The sequence below is a fragment of the Rhea pennata genome, chromosome Z (genome assembly GCF_028389875.1).
Source record: "Rhea pennata isolate bPtePen1 chromosome Z, bPtePen1.pri, whole genome shotgun sequence".
NCBI lineage: Eukaryota > Metazoa > Chordata > Aves > Rheiformes > Rheidae > Rhea > Rhea pennata.
The window spans coordinates 54,748,714-54,776,648 of record NC_084702.1 but is presented as its reverse complement, the minus strand read 5'-3'; the positions used below and the strand labels follow the sequence as shown (position 1 = coordinate 54,776,648).

General features: G+C 39.2%; 1 protein-coding gene across 5 annotated transcripts; it reads right to left on the bottom strand.

Annotated features, from left to right (window-relative positions):
• Window positions 1-244: 244 nt before the first annotated feature.
• Window positions 245-27,935, bottom strand: PTCD2 (pentatricopeptide repeat domain 2). 5 transcript variants are annotated; one of them, XR_009961124.1, is made up of 11 exons: window positions 27,851-27,929; window positions 27,022-27,114; window positions 24,684-24,831; window positions 23,780-23,897; window positions 22,762-22,840; window positions 21,988-22,079; window positions 19,022-19,135; window positions 17,453-17,527; window positions 16,724-16,837; window positions 11,382-11,511; window positions 245-4,943 (listed from the first exon to the last, which is right to left on the bottom strand). XR_009961124.1 is itself a non-coding variant. In XM_062599138.1 (10 exons), the coding sequence occupies exons 4-10, from the start codon at window positions 23,837-23,839 to the stop codon at window positions 15,728-15,730; spliced, it is 759 nt and encodes a 252-aa protein (XP_062455122.1). In that variant the 5' UTR covers window positions 23,840-23,897; window positions 24,368-24,644; window positions 27,022-27,114; window positions 27,851-27,935; the 3' UTR covers window positions 15,648-15,727. The 5 variants fall into 5 exon arrangements, 3 of the variants coding, with proteins under 3 accessions (XP_062455122.1, XP_062455120.1, XP_062455121.1); XR_009961125.1 differs by having other exon boundaries at window positions 245-2,475; XM_062599138.1 differs by lacking the exons at window positions 245-4,943; window positions 11,382-11,511; window positions 24,684-24,831 and adding exons at window positions 15,648-15,952; window positions 24,368-24,644 and having other exon boundaries at window positions 27,851-27,935.

The window sequence follows — 27,935 nt, the reverse complement described above, 5'->3', positions numbered from 1 at the left end:
TGGAATAAATGACCTCCGGTGGCCCTTCCAGCTCACATTTCTAGGATTCTGTGTGCTAAATTGATCTGAAATTCATCCATTGTAATCCCACTAATAAACCTTGATTTTAAGACTACGTAATAGAAGTATGTTATTGACTAGCTGAACTGAAATCACTCTTAGTAATCTCTACTAAATAGTATAATAAACAGCTGATAGCATGCCTGGAAACTAGGAAAAAAGAGAAAAGACAATATTTGTGGGTATAACAAGGTTTATTTTAAAAATTCTGTGGTATAACAAAGAATTTTATGATTTTCTGTTGTGGATGCAAGCAGAACTCAGTCAACATGCCTATTTGTGTTTTATTTGAAAAAGCATAGCTATTTATTTTGCATAGCTGTTTATTTTCAGTGAAAACATATTCCATCCAACAACATACTCCAGAGGAATGACTTTAAGAGGACAAGGTTTAAAAACTTTATTTAAGGAGAAAAAGGAGTAATAGAAATAAAATGTGGTCCTTGCATATGACACAGTGGTACGAAGCATGTGCACAAAGATAGGTCAGTCTCAGTGAAACACAAGAGCCTCACTTCTCACTTTACCTTGCCTGAGCAGTATCCTTCACTGCTTAGCACCACTACAGCACTACCACACAATTCTCTTTTCTTAGAGGAGATAAAGTTCCTTACTCCTCCCTCAATTCCTTCCTACTTTGATGTCATTTTTGTACTCTGCAATTACATGTGTGAAATAACTAGGGTACATTTAGGTGAGCTGTGACTTAGGATAAACAGATATGGGCCCTGGTACAAAGTGACATAGATTCAAAACACTCTATGGCTCACAGACATCTTAAGGCAAAATGTATTCACCTTGCTCATGATATACATATATTTACAAACACTCTTCCTGTGTATGTAAATGCATTTGTACATATATATGTAAATGTATATGTAAAAACATTTAACATACATTCAAAATAAAAAGGCCATCATTGTTAATAAATACGGTGAGGTATTTGTTTCTGATTTAGCATTATTTGTCCAAACACGATGTGAGTTAGTAGTGCAGTGAAATATCTTTCACGACAAAGTTCTTTTAATTGTTCTTTTATGTGTAGAATTGAATGGATGAAGGTCGCCATGACCTCCATAAATAAATAAATTTAGCATTATTCTGTATTTCCATTATTCTTTGAAACCATTCCAAGGATGCAATCACTTTGATAGAATTAGAGTTTTTGAAGCTCTTGAGAGTCAGCATCTCATGTTCTGTCATTACAGAGGGTATATTTCTTTACTGTACCATTATCACGATAAGACAAATTTTAATTCTACGAACAATGCATTTTGCAGAACAAGCTGTTTCCTTAATATTATCTGTATGACAGCTGAAACAAAAATCATTTTTGCAAAGATGGTGACAATGTTGAAATAATACATCTTTTAAACATGCAACTTCAGTGTAGCCAGCGGGTACTTGTTCTAAATAAGAATGACAGCACGCACAGTAAAGAATTCAGCAAGTATGCAGTATGAATCAAAAGTCATTTCCTTAGAAGGAATCCTGAAGAGAAATTCAGTCTTGTAGATATTGAACATAGAGTAAAACTATGTTGAAAGTATCTAAAACATAGCAAGTAGATGGATCTAAGGCAATATAATGCCTCTGCAGTCAATGACAAACTTGCAGCTGTTCTAATACAACAGAAACTTTAACTGAACACATCATTACATCCACAGTGTGTAAGGGATTTATTTTATTCGGTACATTCAATTTTTATGTAGTATTTGCAGAATTTCTTTTGTAGAATATCCAGCGTAACTGGCATCTGTGCTTTAGATCTACAGCTATAGAAGATTTCTCCTGTGTACATAGAATTTGCTTGAATTTGTGGCTCTATATTCACCATACTGGAATTTCAGATACAGCTCTGTTTGTAAAGCTTGAACAGTTCTTGCTTTATCCCACTTTCATTTGTCTTCTGCAGTTGCTTATTCAGCATGATGAGAACCAACAGTCATCTGTAATACCAGGTCTGATTCTAGCAATAAATGCTTTGTAATACTTTGAGCCAATCTCACATTATTTCATTTGCCTTGCTTCCAAGTGCACATGACTACCTGGTCCTATGAAGCAGCAAAATACTGTTTTGTTTATTTGCCCAGTTTCTGTCCATGCTGCTGAAATTTATAGGTTACAGCTACAATACATAGTTTACGCACACAAAAACGTGTCCAATGCCAGGAGTGCAGTATCACATTTATCATTAGTGAGAGGAAGTGCACAAAATACCAGCTGGTTTTCAGTTCCAATACACTATGCAAGTAGAACATTTTCTCTCCTCAGAAAGCTCTTTGACCTTACTTTCAAGTTCATAGTTTTCAAACATTTTAATCCATCACTGAAAAGAATTGCGGTCCCACTCCATCTTCACCAAAATGACAGAGGTGAGTCCAGATTTAGTAAGACATTTTTGTCACTGGTTCACTGTAGAAATGGTAAATTCAGATTCTTGCTTTATTGCATAAGTGTAAAAGAACAGCAGCAGCAAAGATCGTTGCAGTAGTATTGATCGGATGGAGAAAGATAGATAGGTTTATAACACAGGAAAAGGTCTCTGCTTTTCTTCTTACCTTGCCTTGCAGAGTATGAGCTGCATGCTTAGCTACCCAGCAGCAATACTGCACTACCAGAGAAAGAGAAATATATCTGCATGGATCGAGATCAATAAAAGGCAAATGGTTTACTGGCAGGTCAGGGAATACCAAAATAACCTTGCCAATGATGAGACAGAAACCATACAAAAATTCATACAGTGAACAAAACTTAAATTAGACAAGGCCAAAATAGGTGCATGGTGTGTACCACCAAAATAGGTAGCACACATAGGTGTGCCATAAATTGCAAATCTGATGTGGGTTTTTCTACACTTATGGACTGAATCTGGCTCTATTACTAAAAAAAAAAGGGGGGGGGCTCTTTTTTAAAATATGTCTGACATTTTCAGTTTTATACCTTCATTTTTTCCCTTAAGGTCATTTAGGGGAACAGGAAGCATTCTCGCTTATTATGTTTCTGCTCATTGTTTAAACAACAGCATTCTCTGTGCTGCCCTTTTAACCACATTTATAAAGTCTCGTTTGATATGGATTACCTCTGGTGTTCCAGAGAAAGTACTCTCATAGCAGAAATAACCCTAGTTCAGCTGAAGCTAAGTGACATACGATAACTTATACCAGTGGAGTACTGGCTTCTATATTATTGTGTGTTTCTACAGAATCCAAGGAGCTCCACATATCTGAATATAGCCTATTGCAATGCTGTAATAGGAAAAGTTATACTGTAAATCAAAGCCAGTTTTATTGTATCATCCAAACACCTTGGGTTCTATGATGTTTCTAAGGTTAACTGTGCTGGAATTGAAAAATTTTCAAGTTTTCATGATCTTTAGATTTGCCTGGAGTGTAGGAAAACCATGTCACTTCCCAGAATATTCCTCTCTCTATTTTTGGCACTAGGAAGGGTTGTAGAAGTAAGACAGCTTGGTTAACATCACTTAGACCTGGCATGTGACTGCCAGGAGCTATTAAATTCTATTCACAGCTAGAATTCACTGAAATACCATACAAGGGCCAGCAAAAGCTGTAGGCAGTGCTTTTACAAAGGACATGCAGTCTGAGGTGCCTCATTTCTGGTACATCCTACCTTGTACATGATTCTCAGAGCTGAAAGTCCACATGAAATAGCAGCACAAAAAGTCCATATGAAATAGCATCTGAAAGTTCTCTACATTTCTAGAGAGAGGCTCTCCAAAATGGAGGCAGATATCAAAAATTTGACCATAAGTATGTCTTTAAAGTAAGTGGAGTAATTGCATTATATAAATGTAATTTCTTAGTCCCTCAGACTTTCTGGTTAGCAGCTCAGGAAAAAGCTCAGCTGTATTATTTCATGCAGTCCTAAGGAACTATTTCAGTTCTTATGCTAATTTTGTATTATGACCACGGCAGTATACAAAGGCTCTATCTGTACTTACGCTCAGAAGCAGAGAGATGCCAGTCATTCATGCCATTTACAGGAAAGTTTCCTAAACTATTGCATTGCAAACTAAATCTGATTCAATCAAACTCAACCTTACAGTCATCATATGTTTTCTTTTTTTAAGAATATATTTATCAGAAGCATATTAAGCCATTTAATAGGATATCACAGGTATTGAAACAACTGGAAAACATTTTCAGTGTACCTGTGAACCAGCTGATTTGCTACTACCCATCCGCATTCCTGTGATTTGTCCTAATTCACATAAGAATTGTGACTACTGCATCCTGGATAGGAAAAGCAGCTCTGCTGAAGTAGATATCCACTGATGTTTTTTTTTTCCTCTGACATGAAGGTGCAGTCCTCACTTCCTCTTCCCTATGACTCTATTTTCACTAGGTTTCTATCTGAATGTGCAAGTTTAAGAATTTTTTTTTAAAAAAAGAAAGAAACATCACAGTATTAGTATAACTTGCAGCTTCAAGGCTGGCTGAACAAATGTCCAGCCTAATTAAATGAGCAGTCTTGCTCAGAACACACACTAATGACCTGATTCACTATTTATAAGACTGACCTTGAATATTTATAAGACAAAAACCACATGTGCAAATTAGTCCTTGCAGCTAACAGGAAGACTGAGCATTTATGCAAGCAAAATGGTATAATAACATGCATGATAATTTCATTGGCAAATTGAGCACAAAGTGTTACACCTCTTGCCAAATGGTAGCAAAGGAACAGAATAGAGCAAAACACAATGGGGGAAAAAAATCGCATCTGATTCCATATGTGTGCACAACTGAGGAAAAGAAATAAATACACTGCAATGTACCATTTTGGGACCACAGAATAGCTGACTGCTGAAGGTCACGTTGGGAAGACAGCAGCTCTCTCTTTAGATGGGGCAACCAAATCTGAGTGAGGGAAAAGAGACAGCATAGCAAGTCCTACTCCTCATAAGCCTTCTACACAACATATATCTCACACAGGAATAATCGGGGCTATACTGGGACATTGCTTTTTATTGCTGCTTCTGTTTTGCCACAAGGCAAACTCTTTCCATGATCTGGATATTCCTTTTCTGTACATCAGCAGGATTTGGCAAGAGCTCTTCAGACAACTGTGCTTGGGAAAAACATCACTACCACCTCATTCCAAATACTTAGAAGAGATTAAAACAGCTAATTATGTAGGGATACCATTAACTGAGCAACACGTTAAGTGCTGATTTGGTTCAGGAAGTGGTACATCTGCTCTGACCCTAAGGAAAAGGCATTTAAAAGAACAATGTAAGTATAGAAAGGACATTTTAAAAATAAATTAGAATTCTAATCATATGTTAATTAACAAGAAAGCTCCACTGTAGCAAATGACAGCCAATTATACTTAGCCAGTAGGTAAGAAAGAGTGCCTGTGAATCAAATGGTGCTACAGCAGCAAGATGTTTAAAAAGATTCATCAGTGGAAGCACATTTCTTTGCTCCACTTTCTGAAGATCAGAAGATATTTCTATGCACCTCTGCTTAGCAAGAAAATAATAAAAATTAAAATTACTAGGTACAGGCCCTGATTTAGGAAGGATCTGAATCTGTGCTTAAAACAGTCTTCTGAGCCTGGAGAACAGTCATTTTCAGAGTAGGCAGGAACAAGAGCAAATGGTAATGGTAAATGAAGCAACACAATTCACTGAAAATATATGGCTGCTAAAAATGAATGAAAAATGAAGGAATAGGCTTAGCTTCACCCATGTGGCTACAATTGCAGAAGCAAGGATTTCAATTTCCCTTCTCTAACTTAACATTTTAGTGCTATTTTCTGCTGATACGTAATGGGAAGTGGGACAGTGGCTGCCAGGAGTTTCTCCCAATGCAAGTTCTTCTACGATTCATTTGGAAGAAGAAAGAATCAACCCAAGACAAAGGTGCCACTTGGTTACAAATATATACAAAACGAAATATCATCTAAAAACAGTTTTGGTGCTACAAATATGCCAAGGTACCACACTATTTCCACCACGTTCTTCACAGCAGCAAGCCACTCTGCCTGGATACTGGCAGCAGAGAAAGGTGGGCAATGACTTTGCCAGGCTGTTGTTTCTATTTGGGGGGGGGGGAAAGGGGGGGGGGGCGTGCCCATAAATAGCTATGTTAGCATAATAGCCACAGCAGGCTCTTTTCTAAAAACGAAGCGCAACCCTACAATAGCATTAGACTTGGGACTTCAAAGCTTTCATTTGTCAATACTTACAAATCTTAAATCCTTCTAATGGGTAGTAGAAGTGCAGCAGAGCAGATTCTGTGGTCTGAATTTCCCCTGAAACTACTTAACCACTAGGGCAATTTTGTATATGTATCATCCTTTCTCCATCACAGTTCTCTTTTTCTGTCATTCTGATGTGAGAACTGATAAAACTTCAAACATAAAGAAGAAGTTCTCAACAGTGTCTCTGCCTTTTATTTCTCCTTTTTTTTCCTCCCTTCCTCTTCCCCTTCCAAGCGATGGTATTACAGAGAACAGGGATGAGAAGTTTCTGAGAATTTTTTGCCGATGCTTAAAAAAATTCTTAAATATATTGTTAGTTGGGCAGAATGAAATTACGTGAACTGATTTCTTTTCTTATTTTATCAAGTTATAACTCTCCAGCTCCAGCTCTGTAGTGCATGGTGCTTGAAAGGAATGCAGGACCACTCTTTCTAATGGTTAAACAAGCACCATTTAAAAAAAATCATTAAAATCCTGCCATCCAAAGCAAGGTCTCTTCACTGCCATAATGTCTAAAGAACTGCTGCAGTACCTATAAGTTAAGTTCTATATAGAATAATTTACAAGTTTTTGGAATACCTGGGAAATCGCACTGCATTTCCTAGCAGTTCCAAACATTTCAAGGAAATTAGCTTTTTCATTATTCCTTTCTAAAATTTTCCATTAAGGTGGCATCATTGCAAGTCTCCAGCTGCAAGACAGTCCTGTTCCTGCTTGTACAGTAATGCAGTAATTCCTGGTATGGTAGTCAGCCTGAATTACCCCACACAGGCAAGACTGAATGTGGGTAGTTTTCTACTTTATTATGATGCAACGTTTTCTGATGGGTCTGGCTGAAGTCCTAATCTCTTCATCTATCTTATGAAGGCCCATGGATCTGAGAAACCCACAAACTCCTGAGCTACATAGAAATTCACAACAAAGCATAGTCTAGGACTCAGAAAATTGAACATGAAGGGCACATCCCACAATCCATCTTGAATACAAAGCCTTGAAAACCTACCATTGCTGGGAACTAAAGAGGACACTTTCTCTTTTGGAGTAGATGCCAGAGTGGATCCTGTGGCAGGCAGCTGGCACGCACCCAGCCCCTGGAGATTCCAGAGGCAAAGAGCTATTTCAGACACACCCATGCCGCCTGTGCAAGCATATACTCAGACCAAATAATCAAGCCCAAAGCTTTGTGTCTGATAGAAGCCAATGCAGTTTTTTCTTCAGTCTTGTTCCTGAAGCAGGCAGAGGGGATGACTTGTATGCAAAACTGTGGCTAGTTGGTGAGAAAATTAGAGCAGTGGTAACTGTATTAGTAGACTTTAGTTGTCTGTTTTGATAGTGTCTGTAAACAGGGGACTTCCCCTTGCATTACTACAAACATAGCAGTGTAAGACCACTGCTCTAATGGCCCGTCATTACTGCTATAATAAAGCAGCATGCATCTTTGATCCTGACAAACTGGGAGGTTTGAGGATGCAGAAAGGCTGATAGTACATGAAATTAGAAGACTAGACATACAAACTCTCTGTGAAAACATTATACCAGCATCTCAAGCTGAAATACTAGGAGGTATGTCATATTCAAACAAGTAGCAGTAATTCTGAGTCTAAATGGAAAACCGAGTAATTAAAAATGTGAATTAGAGGCTCAGGACACTAGTCCTGCCTAGAACAATCCAACATATAATACAGACCTTATCCCTTTTATTCTTGGATTTCACGTAATGGGGCAGACAAACTGAGGAAAAAGAACAAAGGATGCTCTTATTCCACAGTAGAAGGAAGATATCTAACAGTGGTCTTGAATTCATTTCTAATACTCAAAGAAGTTTTGACATTTACTGTAGTTAGTTTACCACCAAATAATGTTTGATCACATAATACAGGCCTTATAAAGAATCCCCTACTGTCTCTTACTAGATAATAATCTGCTGGAAGGACTACACAGCAAGGCACAAACAGTCCAGGAGGCTCCTGCAATGCATTGATGATAACTTCTTGTCACAAATGGTGGAGGAGCCTACAAGGAAGGGTGTCCTGCTGGACCTTGTCGTTACCAACAGAGAGGGACTGGTTAGAGGTGTGAAGGTTGGGGGCAGCCTTGGCTGCAGTGACCATGAGATGGTGGAGTTCAGGATCCTGCAGGAAAGAAGGCAACAAGCAGGATTGCAACCCTGGGCTTCAAGAGAGCAGACTTTGGGCTCTTCAGAGACCTAATTGGTGGAGTCTCATGGGTTAAGGCCCTAGAAGGAAGGGGGGGTCCAGGAGAGCTGGCTAGAATTCAAACATCACTTCCTCCAAGCTGAAGAGCAGTGCATCCCTATGAGTAAGAAGTGCAGCAAGAGGGGCAGGAGACCTGCATGGGTGAGCAAGGAGCTCCTGGGCAAATTCAGACAGAAGAAGAAAATACACAGACTGTGAAAGAGGGGACAGGCAACTTGGGAGAATTACAGGAATGCAGTCAGCGTATGTAGAGATGCGGCGAGGAAGGCTAAGGCCCAGCTGGAATTGAGTCTGGCAAGGGATGTCAAGGACAACAGGAAGAGCTTCTTCAAATATGTCAGCAGCAAGAGGAGAACTCGGGGAAAATGTGGGCCCGCTACTGAATGGGGCAGGGGCCCTGGTGACAAGGGATACAGAGAAGGCAGAGTTACTGAATGTCTTCTTTGCTTCATTCTTCACTGCTAAGGGCAGCCCCCAAGAATCCCGTAGCCTGGACATGGGGAAGAGTCTGGAGAAGGGAAAATTTTCCTTTGGTTGAGGAGGACAGGATTAGAGACCTTCTGGGCAGGTTAGACCTCCACAAACCCCATGTGCCCAGATGGGATGCACCCATGATCCAGAGGTCATCTAGTCCAAACACTTGTTTGGAGCAGATCCAATCAAGTCAGGCTGCTCAGGGTCATGCAAATTCAAGTCTTGAACACATCCAAAGAAATTCCACAACCTCTCTGGGCAACCTGTTCCAGTGTTTACCATCCTTACGATATCTTCCCCCCACCCCAAACACCTCATCAGAATTTCCCATGTTCCAACTTGTGTCCATTGCCTCTTCTCCTACCACCATGCACCTCTGAGAAGAGTCTAGCTCCACTGTCTCTGTATCCCTGAGCCTTCTCTTTGTAATCCTGAACAAATCCCAGCCTGGCCTCTTATGTCACGTTCTCCAGCCATCTGACCAGCTTGGTGGCAAAAGGCAGCATGACTCAGCCTTTCCCCTGTTGCCAGTCACCAGTTTCCCTTCCCCATTGATCAATGGGCCTGCCTTCTCTTTAGCCTTTCTTTTTGCTACCAATGTTCTTAAGAAAATCTCTTCTTGCTGCCCTTCACCTCTCTTGATATTTCAACTCCAGGTAAGCTTTGGCTTTCCTGTCTCCATTCTTATGTGCACAATGCCTCCGCATTCTTCCTAGGTAGCTCATCCCTGCTTCCACCTTCTGTGTACACCCTTTTTATACCTGAGCTCAGCCAGTAGCTCCATGTTCACCCATGCTGGCCTTTTGCCAGCTTGCTCAACTCTGTACATTGACAAAGATCACTCCTGTGCTCTGAGAACACTGTCCTTAAAAATCAACCAGCTTTCTCAGGCTCCTTTCCTTCCAGGAGAGTTTCCCACAATAATCTGCCAAGCAGGTCCCTAAAGAAGCCAAGATCTGCTCTTTTGAAGTCCAGGGTTATAATTCTGTTGTTAATCTTGCTCGCTTTTCTTAGGATCTTAAGCTCCACCAGTTTCACAATCACTGCAACCAAGGCTGTCCTTGCCCTTCACATCATGCACCAGCTGTTCCTCGTTCACGTGTAGCAGGCCAAATGGAGTATCTTCCTTAATCACTTGCATCAAGAAATCATCTTCAGCACATTCCAAAAATTTTCTAGATTGGTTAGTCAGCCATAATACTCTTCCAGCAGATTTCAGGGTGGTTAAAGTCACCCCATGAACATCAGGGCCTGTGAATGTGAGACTTTCTCCACTTGCTTAAAGAAATGCTTCATCTATCCCCTCCTCTTGATCAAATGGTCTGTAGTAGATGCATTCTACTGCATCACCTGTGCTGGCCTGTCCTTCTGATTCCTACCCACAAGCTCTCTGCAGGTGGACCCATCACCTGTCCCAAGACAAACTCCATACATGCAACTTCCATGTACAGCTCTACTCCCCACCCCATATCTGCACACTTTCTTTCCTGTCTCCCTCCATTGCAGCATTCCTGTAACAAGATAGCCCCCCATGTCTCCACAATCCCAGTGAAGTCTTAGTTCTGCAACTGTGTATGGACTGTAATTCCTCCTGCTTGTTCCTCACACTACACATTTGTGTGCAGACACTTGAGATGGGCCCCAAGTCAAGCTACTTTTACAGGGAAGTGTGAAAGCCTTCCCTGTCATGCTGTCTCCTAGACATATCTGCTCTGCTCCTTTTGCTCTCACTTCTCTTCAGGTTATGGTAACCCTCCCCCCACATACCTACTGTAAAGCTCTCCTCACTAGGTTAGCAAGTCTATTTGACCAAGTGGCAAGCGTGTCTTTGTGAAGGATTTCCCATCTGCTCCGTAGCCCTCACTCCTCAAAGAGGAGTATGTGACCACAGAAGTCACAGCCTTGCCTGTGACACCAGCCACACAGCCAAGCCTTGACCCACATGATGAGTCCACTTCTGCATGAGTCTTTCCCCCTCACTGGCAGGATGGAGAGGACATTACCTGACTCCTCTCCCTTTCATTCTTGCCTCCAGTGCTCTGTAGCCACTCTTAATATGCTCCACATTAATCCTGGCAGCATCACTGGTGCCCACCTGGAAGAGCAGCATGCAGTAGTAGTCCAAAAGCAAAGCAGTCCCTCAACAGCCTCCCAAGACATCAAGTCAAGTTAGCAGATTGGTGCCTCCCTCTGCTGTGGGAGGGAGTTCCTATAACTACCAGATACTTCTTACTTATCATGTGAAAATGAGGTACAGTCTCAGCTGGCTCGGACAAAACCCATAGACTATATAGGTCTGATTTGTGCAGATGATCCCTACCTCAACTCTTTTCTATTATGAATGGTTCACTGTTTGCTTTAAGTTGCTTCTTGGAATTAGGTCTTGGGGGCTGACCTTACCTGACAGCATACGAGAAGTTTTGTTATTTAGAGCATCAGTACTTGCAGTAACCAGCATCTGTGCTTTGGCAGGTGACAATCCCAGTTCTCACTACATGTGCTGCTGGAATTGGTTAGGATGTCCAGACAACTGTAAGGAACAAAAAACACATAATAAGCTCCTCAAAGTACTCCACTTTCCACAAACAATTCCTCCAATTGCTTAAGAGACAAAAACAGAAATACACTGTATTTCATGTCAAAGTCTGCCACAACTATCAGCAGTAGTCTTAAGCTTTCCCATTCCCTCTCACTGCCTACATCAAATAGATAGAAATAAGGTGATTGAAAGATTTATTCCCCAATTTAGCCTAGAAAGAGAGCACATGATCAGACATTTGCTGAGTTTAAACCACTATCCACAAACAGTACAAGAAAAGCAGCTATTTCACATCTTCCTCCGTTACTTTTAATGACCTTGCTAAAGAGTATTTGGCCACAAAAGGGCATGCAGGCAGCCACAGCTTAAAAATAAAATTTTAAATAATAAAAGACAATGAAGTCCTTATACAAGGACGCAACCTGAAACAGCCTTGAGGATATAACAGACTTGAATGGCTGTAGACCTATATACTACAGATCTGTCTACCTTCTATAGTGCTGCAAAGTTCTAATGAGATTTTTGTTTCAAAGTTATTAGCTTGTCTGCAAGCGTCTTTAAAATAAGTCAGAACACCTCCTGAGGCCTGGAAGCATTCCTGAGCTCCCTTGCAATGACTAAGCCTTTCACCTTCATTTTTATTGTTTGAAACAGAAAACTAAGTTTGGAGAAATACAGAGGAAGTGATCCTTAGTTATCAAAGCTTAAGATGCTTGTCAGACAGAATAGCAAAAAAAAAAAAAAAAAAAAAAAAAAAAAAAAAAAGTATTAATCCATGGAGAAAAGCAGAAGCATCTACAGTAGGAAAATAAAGAATTTTGAAGACTGCACAATCCAGATCCTATCTAAATGAATACTTAATACTTACTAAATGAATAAAGGAATACTTTTCCCACTTAGGTTGGAAGAACCACCATCTTTCTGTTAAATATAGAGCACGTATAGCAAAGTATGCCTTTTAAATTGAAAATAATACACTAGAAGTAACATCAGCAGCCTCTCCAGGCCAGATTTCTATTTCCATACAATACTGTGAAAAACCATGTTGTCATGACTGACAAAGATTATTTTCACGAACAACCGCATTAAGTTTTCAAATGAAGTGCAAGCCAGAAGGGTTTACAATCTATGCCAGCTATCAGACATTAGACACTGTTGACTAAGACTCAGATTTTCTACTCCACACTAGTTAAAGTGGCTTGTGGTAAATATAGGGCAACACATTCATTCAGCCTTGCCTTTACATAACTGATCCTGCAGCTAAATTCTACCTTTTAAAACTCAAGTTGGAAGGAAAGTATGACCAAGATCGCCATCTGCTGTCTCCCAGTTACACTTCTAAAAACGCTTCTAGAGCGCACACACACACACACAAACTTCACGTTAATTTTACTGTAGGAAGAATATTTTAGTGTGATAAGACAAAATCCAATCCCTTGCCACAAAACAGTGCCCAAAAAGGCCTTCAGACTTTCATCTGAGCTACTTACTACACAAAACTATAAGCAGCATTTGCTAGAAAACTCTTGCATTGAATCCTAGGAAAAAAAAATGATTTACTTTGAAATGTAGATGCCTTGCTTTTCCAGTGTGTTAAGTGAAACCATCTAATAATTGAATTCCACAGTGCTGGCTTCTATTTTGTGGCTCATCCTTGATTACAATCCAAGAAATTCAAGTGTAATTGTTTCACTGGCAGCAATATTACACTGCATATTCCTTTTCTCTGAGGTAGTCTCCTGGACCGTACTCTGTAGTAACGCAGCCCTCGAAATACCAAGCATTCTGACCCAGCAAAACATTTAGGTATTTGCATAACTTTAGACAAGTTTGGTTTCCTGAGCTTGACCCTGGGAAAGCAGAAGCCAACCACACTTCAATACCCCAAATTAAGCCTGTGGTTAAAGACACCTCTGGACAAAAGCCAGAGTGCTCAGCACCTTGACACACCAAAAGCTAACTTTATAAACACACACACACACCGCCAAGCTTTCTGAATTAACTCCAAACAGCTGTGCAACCTGTATGAGACAAATCAGACTTTTTTTTGAAGTCAGCTGCATAAATGTTAGAAGTTGCTCTTTACTCTTTCCTCTCTTCATATGTGAGGATATTACCAGTCTTCTGCAAGCCTTCCAAAACAACCTCCAATATTCCATCCAAATTTTACTGATCTATGTTTCTTTCAATTTAACCTTTTGGGGAGCGTGTTTTCATTTCGTAGGAAGCATTATCAGTTATTTAAACATTAAAGTTTTTCAGATCTTTCACTGTAGAGCCCCTTAACTTGAAGGGCAGTGAGGAATGCTAGCCCAGCGTTAGATCCCTGCACACTGTCAGTTCCCTTTCGCTTTGGAAGGGGAAAATGCAGAGGCTTGCTGTAGCAGCTGTGAGACCATCCCTCCTGGTACCAATCTTTCTCCCATTTGCAGATATATAAAGACATATTGCTTGTTATAGGCTCATAAAGGATACAGCATTCCCCTCCTCTTCCAAGAGAGGGAAATGGAGTTTCTCCTTAAAACAAATTACCAACTTAATAGTTAGCTTGAGTCGGTCTCAAGCAAAGCAGTAGTCATGAGAACACAGAACAGAAAATGTTGACTATATTGAGTGAATTACAGTTACACACGATGTTCCACAACCAGCATTCAAAAAAAAAAAAAAACCCATCCACCAGCTGTAATGTTAGTCTAGTATGTGATACTTTAACCAAATCCTGTACAATCAGTCATTAAAAAGTGCACATTTCTCCAAAACATGATACAAATTTCAAACAGATGTTTTGTTACATATATATACATACAATTTTATCCACCACACACTGTTTTTGTACATTTTAGTATCAATGAACAAAATACATCAGTGACAGAAATGAGTTGTAGTCCCAGAGCCTCAAAGAAAACAGTATTATTTCACTGTGATTTTCTTTAATGGCTTAAGATATTTTCCTGCGTGGTAGGTTCTTACTTTTTCGGTGATTCATGGGTTTCAAAAAACTTTCAAGCAAAACTTTTACAATCCATCCACAAAAGAAATTCTTTGTATTACGAAGTTTGTTTGATTTAAGATACATTTACAATTAAATAGCAAAATAAATCTCGCAGGAGAGATAAGGAAGAACAACTTGGAGAGCACCAAGCTGGGTGGTCTCCAGCCATTCTTGTGCTCACAGGATTGCTTGCTAAGTTTTAAGTCAGCAGGCATATGCACAAAAAACCCCAAATCACCTAAGCACCAGACAGGATATCACCGTTTCTAATTCTTTCTACTCTGGAGTTTGAAAGAGAGAAGATCTTTGGATATGCAGGACTAATAGTTACAAAACAACTGGAGAACCAAGTACATTTAACCTAGAATCATTGAAGCTTCTTTACACTGTCTTCATGACCCCATTTTAAGCTAGAATTGCATCTCATCTGCATAATTCACCCATAGTCTGAATCATACTTGCTAGGACTAGACTTAATTGCACATTTATAATCAAAATCTGCTTGTCTTGGGAGTCTTATCAAAAATACGATCTGAAAGAAACAACATGTAGGGCTGTTCACTCAGAGGAAGTTTGCCCACAAATCTCCTTCCAGTGAGAAAACAACCAGTCAGCTACCTTTGTAGCTTTCCATACTATTTCCACAATCCTTTTTGATTAAAAAAAAAAAAAAACCACACACACACACACCCCCTAATATAATTGTTTCTGAAGAGAAAGGTATCAACAAAGCAAGTGTCTTTGATGCCTTTCATATCCTGAGGCATACAAAATTTGAACAAACAGTTAATGCACTTGGATATTCTTTTGCCTAGAGTTTGGACTGCATCTATCTATAGTCAGAACATCATATCTGATGAACACCAGATTTTCTTCTCATGAACCATAAATTCAGGTCAGATACACATACTTTTTTGTGCACTTCACCTAGAACATTCAGTACAGGAAAAATTCTGATTTAAGTGCTTGAGGAAAAATTCAAAACATTTCGATCACTCCATTTGGAACAAAAATAAATACCCATCTTCATGACTTATCTTCTGCATGAAAATTCAAACACAGAAGCCACATGTGTTTAAAATGCAGTTTCACACAAGCAACTTAAACAATTGCCCAGAGAAGGGAGCAGAGACAATTGCCAGGAAGGGAGATGTTTTATTCAAACATGCTTCTAGGTGGTGGTAATTACAGTTCAGTTTATCATCAAATATTGAACTACTCCAACAACAGATTTGAGTGAAGTGGTTTAGCAGCCTGATAGCCCAATTGCTTTTGATTTAAAAGCTTTGCACGGTTCTTCTTTGAACTAGGAATCTGGAAAAGCATGTCGTCCAGTGTGCAAGCAGTTATCCGTCCTGAAGCTTGTAGTCTGGTATAAATATCTCCTAGTCTGGCAGAAAGAACAGGGTTTTCTTCCATCTTTTCCCTGACTGTAGCCAGCTAAGGATGGGCAAATCACATACTGTTACATGTCAGCAAATGAAGGCACTATATTCCAGGCAAGCACTCAAAGAAAAGGGGTGGAGGGTAGGGGGGCGGAAATAAGGAGAAGGCAGACATAAGATAAAAGGCTGACACAATGATGTGCAAGAAGGTGTTTTTAAGCAGCACACTACACACTACCAGGTGGTGGTGGACCTGCAGTAGATACCTATTAGAGAGAGTTTGTTAGATTAAAAACTTCCTTAAAGTAGCATAGCCCTGTTTTCAATCATACGACAGACTAACACAATTATTTTATATTTAAACCTGGGCAACATAATTGCTTCCTGGAGTCTCTTTTCCAAATCAGCATAATTTCTATTGTACTAGATAATACAAATTTGCAGCCCTGATTAATGAAAGTCATACTCCAGAACACTGAAAACTTCAGTACTATGCCATATATACAGAGTATGAACTCACATATGAGTGAATCTGCTATGCTGTGTTGATCAATAAACTACTGTAGAGGAACGGGTTAGGACTAATGTTTGGTCTTTCAGTAAGTGTTATAAATTCACCAAACAAAAGTCAAAACATAACACTGATACATACAATATCTACTGCAATAAAGTTCGAAGAACTTGGGCCCCTGAAGTTCTGTAACTGAACAGTCACCATCCTAGTTAACAAAGCACTGTGCATCTCCTTCCACACCTGTATTCCTGACCTGTGTGCATCAATGACATTATGCTTTCCAGCTGATTCAGTTCATTATTGTATACTCACCACCTGCTCAGAAAACTCAATTTTTTTCACAAAGGGTGGAGTATCTACTTCCACAGCTGCCTCTAATGTCTTTACCACTTCTTCTAGTGAACCAGTCTTGAGCTGGACAAGAACCTGAAAAATAAGACAAGACACTTATCATAAGAAAGCAATTAAAAAAAAGTGTTAGAAGAAGACATTAAGAAGCAAAGCAGGAACAAAATAAATTTCCTAGATGCTGTGTTGATAAATCATTTATCATGAAGAAGGCAGAGGGAATGACTGATTTCCACTGGTAGTTAGCTTCTTTTCTACAGCTGGAACCTGGAAAGGAAAGGCCAGCTGGGAGGCAGAACTCCTCTGAAGGAGCTGCATTAACTATTCTGGAATAAAGTGTTTTTCTGTAGTTTGTAGAGATCACTTACAGGACACACATACTTTTCATACATTTCATAACTAGAAATCTTTCCCAGGTCTACACTCATTGATGCAGGACTGCTCTACTTCCCATCTATAGTAAAAAGTCAATTAAAAGAGGGGGAGGGGAAAAAGATTTTTTTTTTCTTTTAACTCCTTGTGTAACTCATCCAGCTGACTGAAATGGTCTGTTGACAGACCAAAGCAAACTCAACAACATTACTGAAGTAAGTATCTGCTGCTAAGAATCTGGCCTTCTGCTACTTTGCAGGTGAAAGTTGTTTGTCCAGTATAGCATACTTCTCTGTAGGACTAATAAACAAGCATACTTACACTAATATTACTGTATAGTTTGTTTTCTGTTTTCATTATCTGAGAATGATAGAATTGGGCTTGTGCCACATCATTCTAGAAAGCAATGAAAAACAAATACACAATTATACGTGTGATGCACACTTTCACAATAAAAGCTCAAGAAAAATGATTTCTTACAACTTGCCAGTGAATCACAAAGCAATCTAAATCTTTAAACCTCCTTCACCAAAAAGTCTCATACAGCAGCCAGCCTGTAAAAGGAATATCCAGTGCTGGAGTTGCCATGTTGTCTGGCTCACTAGCACATCAGATAGTATTTTCAGATCTCAGATCAGTAAGAAAATGAAGCATGTTATCAATACTGAACATGACAGGACCTGAAAGACAAAAGAACTACACATGTTCAGATTCTGCTAAATAGAGCACTTAAATAAAATGTAGTTTATGTTAATGCTGTTATTTTTCCTGTCCAGTGCTTTTTAACCTTTTGGCCATACTCCTCCACAATATTATATCTATGACACCAAATTATTTGCACAGACAATAAATGTTACACTAACGTTCAGCAAAGCAGCATCAGATACTGGAGATTAGGCCATCTTTCCTGTAGCAAGACATGCTATACAGTTTAGAAATAGTTAAGTGTGATCATTATTCTGTCTGCAAAAAGAAAGTTTTACCCAATTCTTATATATATATATAAAAGAAGGCATCAGGGATTTCATGCATTTTATAGCTAGAGATTTTGTTTTTTAAACCTCAACACCAATGAGAAGCCCCATCATGCTACCATGCACATGAATAAATTAATTTTGATGATGCTGTTGTATAGTCTCTACTGTTCCCAAAGACAATGCAAAGAGACCGTAGAATTAACAATAAAATTTATAACAATGCTACTTCATGCATTTACATCCATGAATAACATCAAATCACTAGGTCTTAGAGTGCTCATGGAGAGACTTTTAGAGAAGAAAGCATAGAAAGTTCAAAATTTGCCCAAGACATACAAATTAATGGGAAAGATTAGATTTCAGAATTTCTTAATTGCTATTCTCCTTTCAATCTTTCACCCTCTCCTGCCTTAGATCCTTTTCACGGCAGGGTTTGAACATGAGTTAAATGAAAAATCTTACCCTGAAGCTACACATTGTGGAGAAAGATATGCCATCTCCCAAGCAGCAAGGCAATACACATTAGAACCTTTAAATACGCCTCCCCAGATAAACATTTTAAGTCGACTATGCAAATACTTCATTATTTTTATTGTGTACAAAGAAAACCATCACTAAACAGCAGCATCTGCAGGACTGGGTCCATGAGTACATTAAACTTGCTGGTCCAACTCTTCCATTTTGGAAGAAAATCCTGCCATGTGACACCATCAGTGGCACAAAATGCGCTATTTACTTTAAGCAGGAGTTGCCTACAATCCTACTCTTTCAGAGGCATAAAAACCATAGCACATAAATTATTGCATAGATCTTACATGCAATATGATTTTTCTCTATGTTTGCTTTCTTTAACTATCACATTGCAATACATGCACAGAGATTTAGGAATAAACCAAAACAAACAGCACTGTACCTGTTTCAGAGCAAATGCCACAGCAAAGTAGAATGCTCGCAGTGGTAATGTGTCACCTTTTAGCTGTGCTTCTTCAAGTAGCTTTGCAGAGATTTTGCAAGACTCCAGGTTGTCCTGTGTAGAAATTTCAATCTAAGCTGCAGTTGTTAATTCTGATCTGAAAGGGCTGTAGGCAACTGTAGAAGCCTAAGTTCACTGCACTCAGAAGTCAATGCACTGTAAAATCAGCAAGGCAATTATTTCTACATCTGAACTCAACCAGCAGTTTTTGAGAAACAACACCAAAAGAGCTACAGAGTTCATAGAATCAGTAAGGTTGGAAGGGACCTCTGGAGATCATCTAGTCCAACCTCTCCGCTCAGCAGGGTCACCTAGAGCATGTCAGACAGGGTTGCATCCAGGTGGGCCTTGAATGTCGCCATAGAAGGAGACTCCACAACCTCTCCGGGCAACCTGTGCCAGGGCTCCGTCACTCTCACAGGGAAGAAATTCCCCCTCACGGTCAGGCGGAACTGCCTGTGCTTCAGTTGCTGCCCCTTGCCTCTTGTCCTGTCACACGGGACAACTGAAAAGAGTTTGTCCCCGTCCCCCTGACACCCTCCCTTCAGGTACTTGTACACATTGATAAGATCCCCCCTCAGTCTCCTCTTCCCCAGGCTGAAGAGGCCCAGCTCTCGCAGCCGTTCCTCATGGGGCAGGTGCTCCAGCCCTCTGATCATCTTTGTAGCTCAGAAGAGTGTAAAAATAACTTCCATTATCTTCACGTAATAACTATGCCTTGTTCTGTTTCAGCTGCTGCAAGAGTAAATAACCCCTGGCAGACTGCTGAAAGCAATAGATACTTTCTTATCCACTTTTGCATCACTCCCAAGTCAGGAAGAAAGTTGATTTTTCCTTCTTTCTTTAGCACCTACATTGATTAGTTGATGTGGGGGTGGGGGGAAACACGTTCTAGACATTAGACTATTTAACACCATTAACCTGAAAGATATGAGTATGTACAAATTTGAATATTTATCTGTTCTGAGTCTGACTTTTACAGAATAAACCATACAGAAAATGTTTCCGGAGCAGATATTCTAATGAAACAGCTTAGATATTTGCCTTCCAACATGGAAAGTTAGCATTATTTCTGGAAAGCAAAGCAAAAAAAAAAAAAAAAAAAAAAAATCAGTGTTCCATATTCTCTTTCATGACAGGGTACCTAAGGAAATGAGCTTCTCAAATTGCATCTTAAGCAAAAAGATTTTGAGCTCAATAGCATACCCTCTTAGCTTGAAATTTTAGCATTTAACACTAATAGCAAAATGAACAGATTAGGCTTTTGAAAGATCTCCATCTAATCCTCTTTACTACGGAAAGGGTTAATATAGCTTATTCTCCTATTAGTATTATTTTATCTTAATGTAAAACCAAATTTACTGTGGCTGTTAAAACAACTGGATGGTTGTTTATAATCATTTCCTCTCTATTTTTACCAACTCACTGAACAAATAATGATGGGCCAGGTTCTCTGTTGAAAACAGACAAGGGCAGAAGCAGCAGAAAACAAACATCAAGAACACCTTCCTTTTGCATATTCCATGGATGGTCTCAGACAGTAGGCTATGGAAAGAACTATATAAATTTTAGAGATATAAAGAGAAGCTACAACAGATGGAATAAAGAATACCTCAAGAGAAGTGCAGCTGGGTTCTGTGAAAGCCTTTAACTGAAGGGGCACAAAGTGAGGATCCACGAACAACCTCAAAGTGCTAAATATTGCCTAAGTTGACACACAGCAGCAAACAACAGCTTATAAACTTGGTTTCCAGCACAGGGTCAAAGTCTTTGCACTCATAGTTTCTTAGTAAAGGTGCCTCCTAAGCAGAACTGGTAACATTATTGGACTGATTGTAACCATTAATCTCCAGCTGTTTCTAACAGTAGTTTCCAGAGCTCTTCTCTTTTTGAGCGTTCTCCAGCTACTGTCCCACTTTCCAAACACCACAGCCACATGGCTACACCTATTTCCCTGACCTTCTATAAGTAGCTTCTATTCATTAGAACTGAGGACTTCAGAAGCATCACAGAAATTACTGATGGGCTACCATTTCAGGCCAACTCTTTATTACATATGCATCATCAGTTTCACCATATCCTTGAATGAGAAATTTGATATGTTTAATCCCTTGGTATCACTCTTCCCTCAGCCAACGACCTTCCTTAAGAAAAAGGAAGAAATTGAAAAACAGTTTTACTGATTCAAATCTGAAGTGGAAGAGCAAAAGAAAAAAGCTTGGGATCTCACTTTGTTACAAAAAGAAAACTATTCCAGGGGAACGGTTGTAGAGCCTGCGTAGCCTAGTTTCTCACTCTGTGGTCTGTCTCTGATCTAATAACCCAGTTAGGCTCAAGGAGCAGTCTGTCCCACTGAAGGCATTCATTTAGGATTCTTTTCTCCACTCAGTTGCCCATTTTCATCGGATATGTATGAACAGATTATCTTTGCAAACTTCTTGTAAAATTTAGGTGCAATTGCAGGAACAGCTCAAGAATTACTTGGAGGGGGAAAGGGAAAAACAGAAAGGGAGATGTCTGACCAAGTACATACCACGTATGCCCTGTTTAAAGCAGCCAGCCAAAAACAAACACTACTGCAGCTCAAGCGCAGAATGCACAAAGATGCAGAGGTCCCAAAAAAAGGATACTTATCATTTAATCAACTGCTGTATCAAATTTGTCTCTTAATGATTACATCTAACACTTCAGAGATTTGCTTTGTGACACTACACACACAGCTATATATATGCACATCGTAACAAGGAAGCTATGTATGACTAGTATGTCTAAAATATTTGTATTGGATAAGAAGTCATGACAGGGAACCTAAGGAAATTTTAAGATTCGCCCCCTCTGCCCCCCTCAAAAAATGAGAGAAAAGGTAATTCAATTACTTTGTCACAGGGTGATATGAAAATACTTACCAATTTGTAGCATATTGCAAACGCAAGTAGATAGGTTTCTTTGTTGAAAGGTATACCTTGCTTTTTCATTTCTAAGAGAATTTCCAAAGCATCTGTCAAAAACATAGGAGTGTTATTTCGTAAGTTTAAGGCTGTACCAGCAGTGAATAAAGTGTGTTCATACATACCCCTTGTATTCATAAAGGGTCAAACTGATTTTTTTTTTTTTTTTTTTTGCTTAGATGTTGCCATAGCCACTCTGTGCACACTAGTGCGACAAAGAATAGAAGGCTCCAGCTTGTTTTATAAAGCAAAAGAAGAGTATTCTTCCTCACTCTGACACAAATGCAAAACTGCCAGAAAAAATTCTTGAAGAAATTCCTGTTCCAAAATCCAAGTAAAACAAACTTTGAATGGGTAAAGCAAAAAGCTACAGGAAATGACAAATCAAAGCAGTTAGGCCTTTGGAGAAAAGGGGTTAAAAAAGCCCTCCTGTAGAATCACAATTCTGTACTGTTCAGGAGGGGAGGTAATACCACCATTGCAGGTACAAACTAGGTAAAGCCTTCCACTATTACACACTATAGCGCAGTTCTTTTGACATCTCTTTGACAGATATTCGTATGATGTCTGGTCCTCCAAAGCCACACATCACTCAGCAGTATTCTTTATTACATCAATAAAAAAATACATATACACACAAACACACACATACATACACACAAACACACACACAAATACAGGTGAGAAGCACTCTCCTCAAAATGCGTTTGCCTTAACGCACGCAGTACGTACTTTCGTAGCGGCCCTTTTTAAACAACATAGTCATCAGAATATGAAATGATGTACACTCTGAGAAAAAACCACGCAAGTTCTGGAAAAGAAGTATATAAACAGAGCAAGATTAAAAAAAGTTACTACAGAGACTGTATGTAGTGACGACTACAGTCATGGCACACAGCACTGTTCTAATAGAAATGAGCTCCATCTTCACAAGTTCAATGCATAACTTCGGGTTACTCTGTCAAGTAATCGCTAAAATACTAGTGACTCAGGATGCTGAAAAGCTCACTTTAAACAGACATTTCCCATAGATTTCCACTATATGTTTTAAATGACAGATTGTGTCATTTAAATTAATGCAAGCAGAACTCACCAGGTAATGGTAAATCCAAAAATTTAGTAGATGTACAGCTTTCAGCTAATTACTAACATCTTTGGTTAAAGTACCATCACCATGAAATGGACAGAAGTCTTTGTAATAGTTTCTTCAGGATAAAAACGGCCGCAGGCCTGAGCTGATTAATACTACACTGTCTCTACAGAGTTCAAAAGGAGTTTCAAGTAGACAGTAGCATGGTACATCTGTTGGTGTCAATAATCTAAGGGATTCAGAAGACTGCCACAAGAAAACTCACAAGTTTTCATTTCTAGGAATGATCTAATGCAACACAAGATGCAGGGAAACATGCATCAGCTGTGTTCAGTTGAGGATTTTTTTTCATTACTTTTTACTGAAATGATGCAATGATATAGAAGTACAATAATAAAAAAATGTCAGTTTGTCCTCCTGTAACCCCCTTTTTTGGTGGAGGGAATTGTTGTTTTACTTCCAATCTTTTTTTTTCTTTTCTTTTTTTTCCCCATTTTTAAAAAGTCAAAACCTAGTAATCTCATCTAAGTTAATATGTTATAGGTATCCTTGTTACTGCAACAGATCTACCTCAAGGATCTGAGCACATACGTGTAGCATACCAGTCACTCAGACTGAAATACTAACATTGAAATTTTCACAATATAGAGGGAAAGTTACCTGATCTTTGATAAGTTCTACTGCAGGTGTTTCAAGGCCCAGCTCATAACACAGTCTCATAAACAGAGGTCCAAATTTAAAATCACATGGAGTTGTAATGCTATTCTGTTCATGGTACCTGTTGGAAAGATTCCATAAAGTTAACCACACGATGCAAGAAATTTATCAAGGAAAAACAGCTTTAAATAGCCAGTGATACAGTCATTATCTGCATGTATGATACAGGCAGCTTCTCTATCTGCATCAGTGAATGGCATTTAGTCAAAGAGTAGGTTAACGTTATCAAAAAATATTGTTTCTATTGAGCTTAAAAAATAGTAATAAATAATTTCTTCTATTTCCACTAAAGTAAGCTGCAGCAAATTAGTAGTAAAATGAGCCTCTACCACCAAAACTCCCAGCTATTTTACTTTCTATTCACAGAACAATAGTACAGGAGGTAACATTCATCTTTCCTTGCTAGAATACTTCAGCTTTCTCTCCTGCACTTTGGTCTACAGAAAAGGGTATTTTGCATTTTATGGTCATGTTTTCATAGCTCCTATACTGTAATTGCTGGAAAGGCTTTAACCCAGAAAGCCTCCTAACCTGCCATTGCTGCATCCAGATCAGTTTATAACTGGGTACATCTTGGCTTGAAGATGACACAGCATACATCTCTGCTCTCAGCTGACAGTTTTCTGTGTGGCTCACCATTCACTCTGCATACAGTGGGACTCCAGTTCACTTGACTCTCCTTTGAGCCAAGAGTCTCTGAAGGTTTGCAAATGCAAGGTAAAAAAACAGCCTTAGCTTAAGGGATTGACTATGCAGACAGCCAATGAATTGGGGCAAACCCTCAGGTGCAGGCATAACTTGAGGTAATCTGACAAAAGTAAAATATAAAGAAAGAAAATAGTGTTACCTTCTTTGGTAAAAGTACCTGTAAATAACTTTTCTGGCTAGTTCCACATCAGAAGAAGTCTGACATAAATGCAGTAAAATTTTTAATTCATGTTTGAGAATCATTCCATTTTTCTTTAATTTTTCTTTAATACTTTTAAAATATGGATCTGAAAATAAAACACATTACAGTAGCAGTCTATAGACAATTCAATTATATTGCATACTGAGACAGGATACCTGAAACATGGAGATTCAAAGGTGAAAAGATTGTTTTTACCACCAATAAAAAGGCATAAGGTTTCCCATATAGAAGCATGTTTAGTTATTCCCACAAAGTAGGAATTTTCCAGATTTTGAAAATCTAGAGGATGCTTATTGTGGACTGAATCCCACTGCATTTTTTAATGAATATATCAGGTAACACAAAAGTCTTAGAGAGGAAGGAAATTTTAAGTGATATTTTTTGCCTTAAGCTTCTCTTAGTATCACCCAGGATTCAAACTAGCACAAAGGCTTCTATTCAACACTTAGTACTAATGATTTTAACTCCTTTATAATTGATGTAAATGGAAGGAGTCTTGTTAATAATCTATGTATTTCTATATATAGCCACAAACATGGTGACTTCCCCTCCCCAGGGCCAGAAGCGGGGAGGGGAGAAATCTATCCAGAACAGTTATCCCTACGACAGGGCAAGAAGCCAGACCAGTCCTTCAGTAATCTCATGGCTCTGACTCAAACATACCCAGGACTAAAATTGCACCTAACATCTGGCAGTTCTGCCCCTCTAACGATGCTGCTCCTCCTGTTTGAAGGGGAAACTGAACTTTTGCACAGCAGCTCCTAGGTCACTGCTGTTTTCAAGCTAGTAACCTCCACAGGAGGGACAGGTGAGCACTGCAAAGAGCAACACACTCAGGTGTTGAATGCGTAGCTGTTGCTAAATGCAAGTAACAGTCCTCAAAATTGAGATGCAGGATTGAGTCCCACAAGGTCAGAAGAATATACAAGTGTGTGTGTGTATATATATATATATATATATATATATATATATGTATGTGTGTGTGTGTGCATATTTTTTCATAATGTGTTCAAACACGCACAGAAATTTACAAACATTTGGGATCCAAACCATATTTGTAAAGAACACACGATGAGAATAATTATTACAGCTTTTTCCACGTCTAAAACAGTATTTATTACTAGTCCTAATCACTCCTTTTCACCTTTCAAATGTGTACAGAAAACATGCACAATGAAGCAGGTGGTTAATTGTTTTCAATAGCTCTTAGAAGCCAGTATTGTACAACAGAAGAATAAACTGTGGCCCATAAAACCAATACAAAATCGATCCATAGCAACAAATTTGATATACCATAAGTACAGGACAAATCATCTCCAATATAAACAAGCCACCATCACAGCAAAATATAGTAACATTGGACTGGGCACTGCCTTATTTAAAGATTACTACCACCTGAAACAGAGAAACTGTCATTCTGACATTGCCTCCCTCTCTATTCCAGAGGACTGGTTCAAAATTGAGTTTGATATCTGTGCATTCCTTGCCACTAAAACAAACAAAAAAAAAACACACTATATCCTTTGGGACAATTGTCACAGTGAAAGATTCTGTATCACTAAAACACATGCAGATGATTAAACAGCTGCAGAAAGCTGCAGAAAGTTCTTGCCTAATTTCTCAGGGCAGATTTAAGTTTCCTTAAAGAAAGGAGTTCGTGTACACTTCAAACCAGTATGACAAAATCTGCATTAGGAAAAATGTGCAGATATTCTTCTTTCATCAAGTTGGAAAACCTAAATTTGCTTTTCATATTCTGAGTATACAGACATCATCTGGAATGTGACGTACAACTGAGAAATTACATTAGGGAAAGGAAAAAAAACTGAAAGAACAACCAATTAAATTTACAGAGCAAATTAAAAGAGAATTATTGGCATAAGCCTTTTCTGGACAGCTAAGTAGCTACTAGGCTTTGTATTAACTTTCTCTGTTGAAGATGTATTTGAAGTAAGACTTATAGAAAAGCAATATTTTCCATGAGATCATCTAATGGATTAGGGAAAGCATACACACAGGCATTTCAGGTTTACTGTGAACAGCTTACATACTTTAAAGCTCCACATTTTCCAGCACAGCATAACTAATATTGTAGACTATCGTAGAAACAAATTCTGCAAAGCCTCAAACCTTTTGAATATTTTTGCTACATCCAGTTTGAAGAGGAAGATATGTTGTTGCTTTAAATGGAGTCTATTCTACATTGCATTTTGATGGCTTCAACTGTCTGCTTGTTTTCCAGTACTGTTAGTGACAATCACCAAATAAGCAATACCTTTACTGCCATGAACTTCATTTCTAATTGCCAATTTTGCCCGCTGAAATTCTTGTAACTTTAAATCATCTTCTGTTAGCAGATACCGCTTTCCTACAGGAGAAACAAAGAGAAAGGTTAAATTTTGCATCACACCGTCTGCTTTATTAGTATCGATCTTTACACATAAACTATTGCTGTTATTTACTGGGCTAGACCTCTGGCAGCACAACACTTAAACAACAGCAAGAACTGCAGTTGCTCATGTCACTGACACAAAAATCCAAGCATCAGTCATACCTTTTCTAGTACTAACACATATGAGGAAGAAGCAGCATCTTTACCATGGAGGCAGCACAACTCTATTGCCTAGTCAGAAAACAAGAAGATTCTGCACAGAGATAAGATCTTTCCTTGTATCTCACAGGGGTTTTTCTAATCTCTTCATTCACTAGGATTCACAGCTTCCTTCCCTCGCAGCTGTTGCCTCCATTAGTGCAAAATACATTATTCTGAGAGCTCCCAAGCCAATGAGAAAACTAGGGGGGGGAAATGCAAAGATGATTATTTGGATGGCAGCAACTCTCAGGAGACAGAGCGAGGTTCTGGTGCAGTACAGATACCAGGTCAGAGGCAGTCACTGAGCCCTATAATCATAAAATTAACTTCGGGTGCCAGGCTCAACCACATGTTTTGGGAGCCCCTTTCACCCGGTTCACCCGGGTCTCGCAGCATTAAAAAAAAAGAAAGAAAAGGAGAAGAGACACAGTCGAGACAAGAGATGCACGAAGAACTGAGGTAACCAACGGGGGACTCGCGCCCCCGCGCCACAGCGCGCAGACAGACCCACCGCCGGCCGCCGCCGCCCGCGCCCCCCCGGCTCGGGGCCCGCCGCTGCCTTCAGCGGCTCGCTCCCCGCCGCCAGCAGGCCCAGG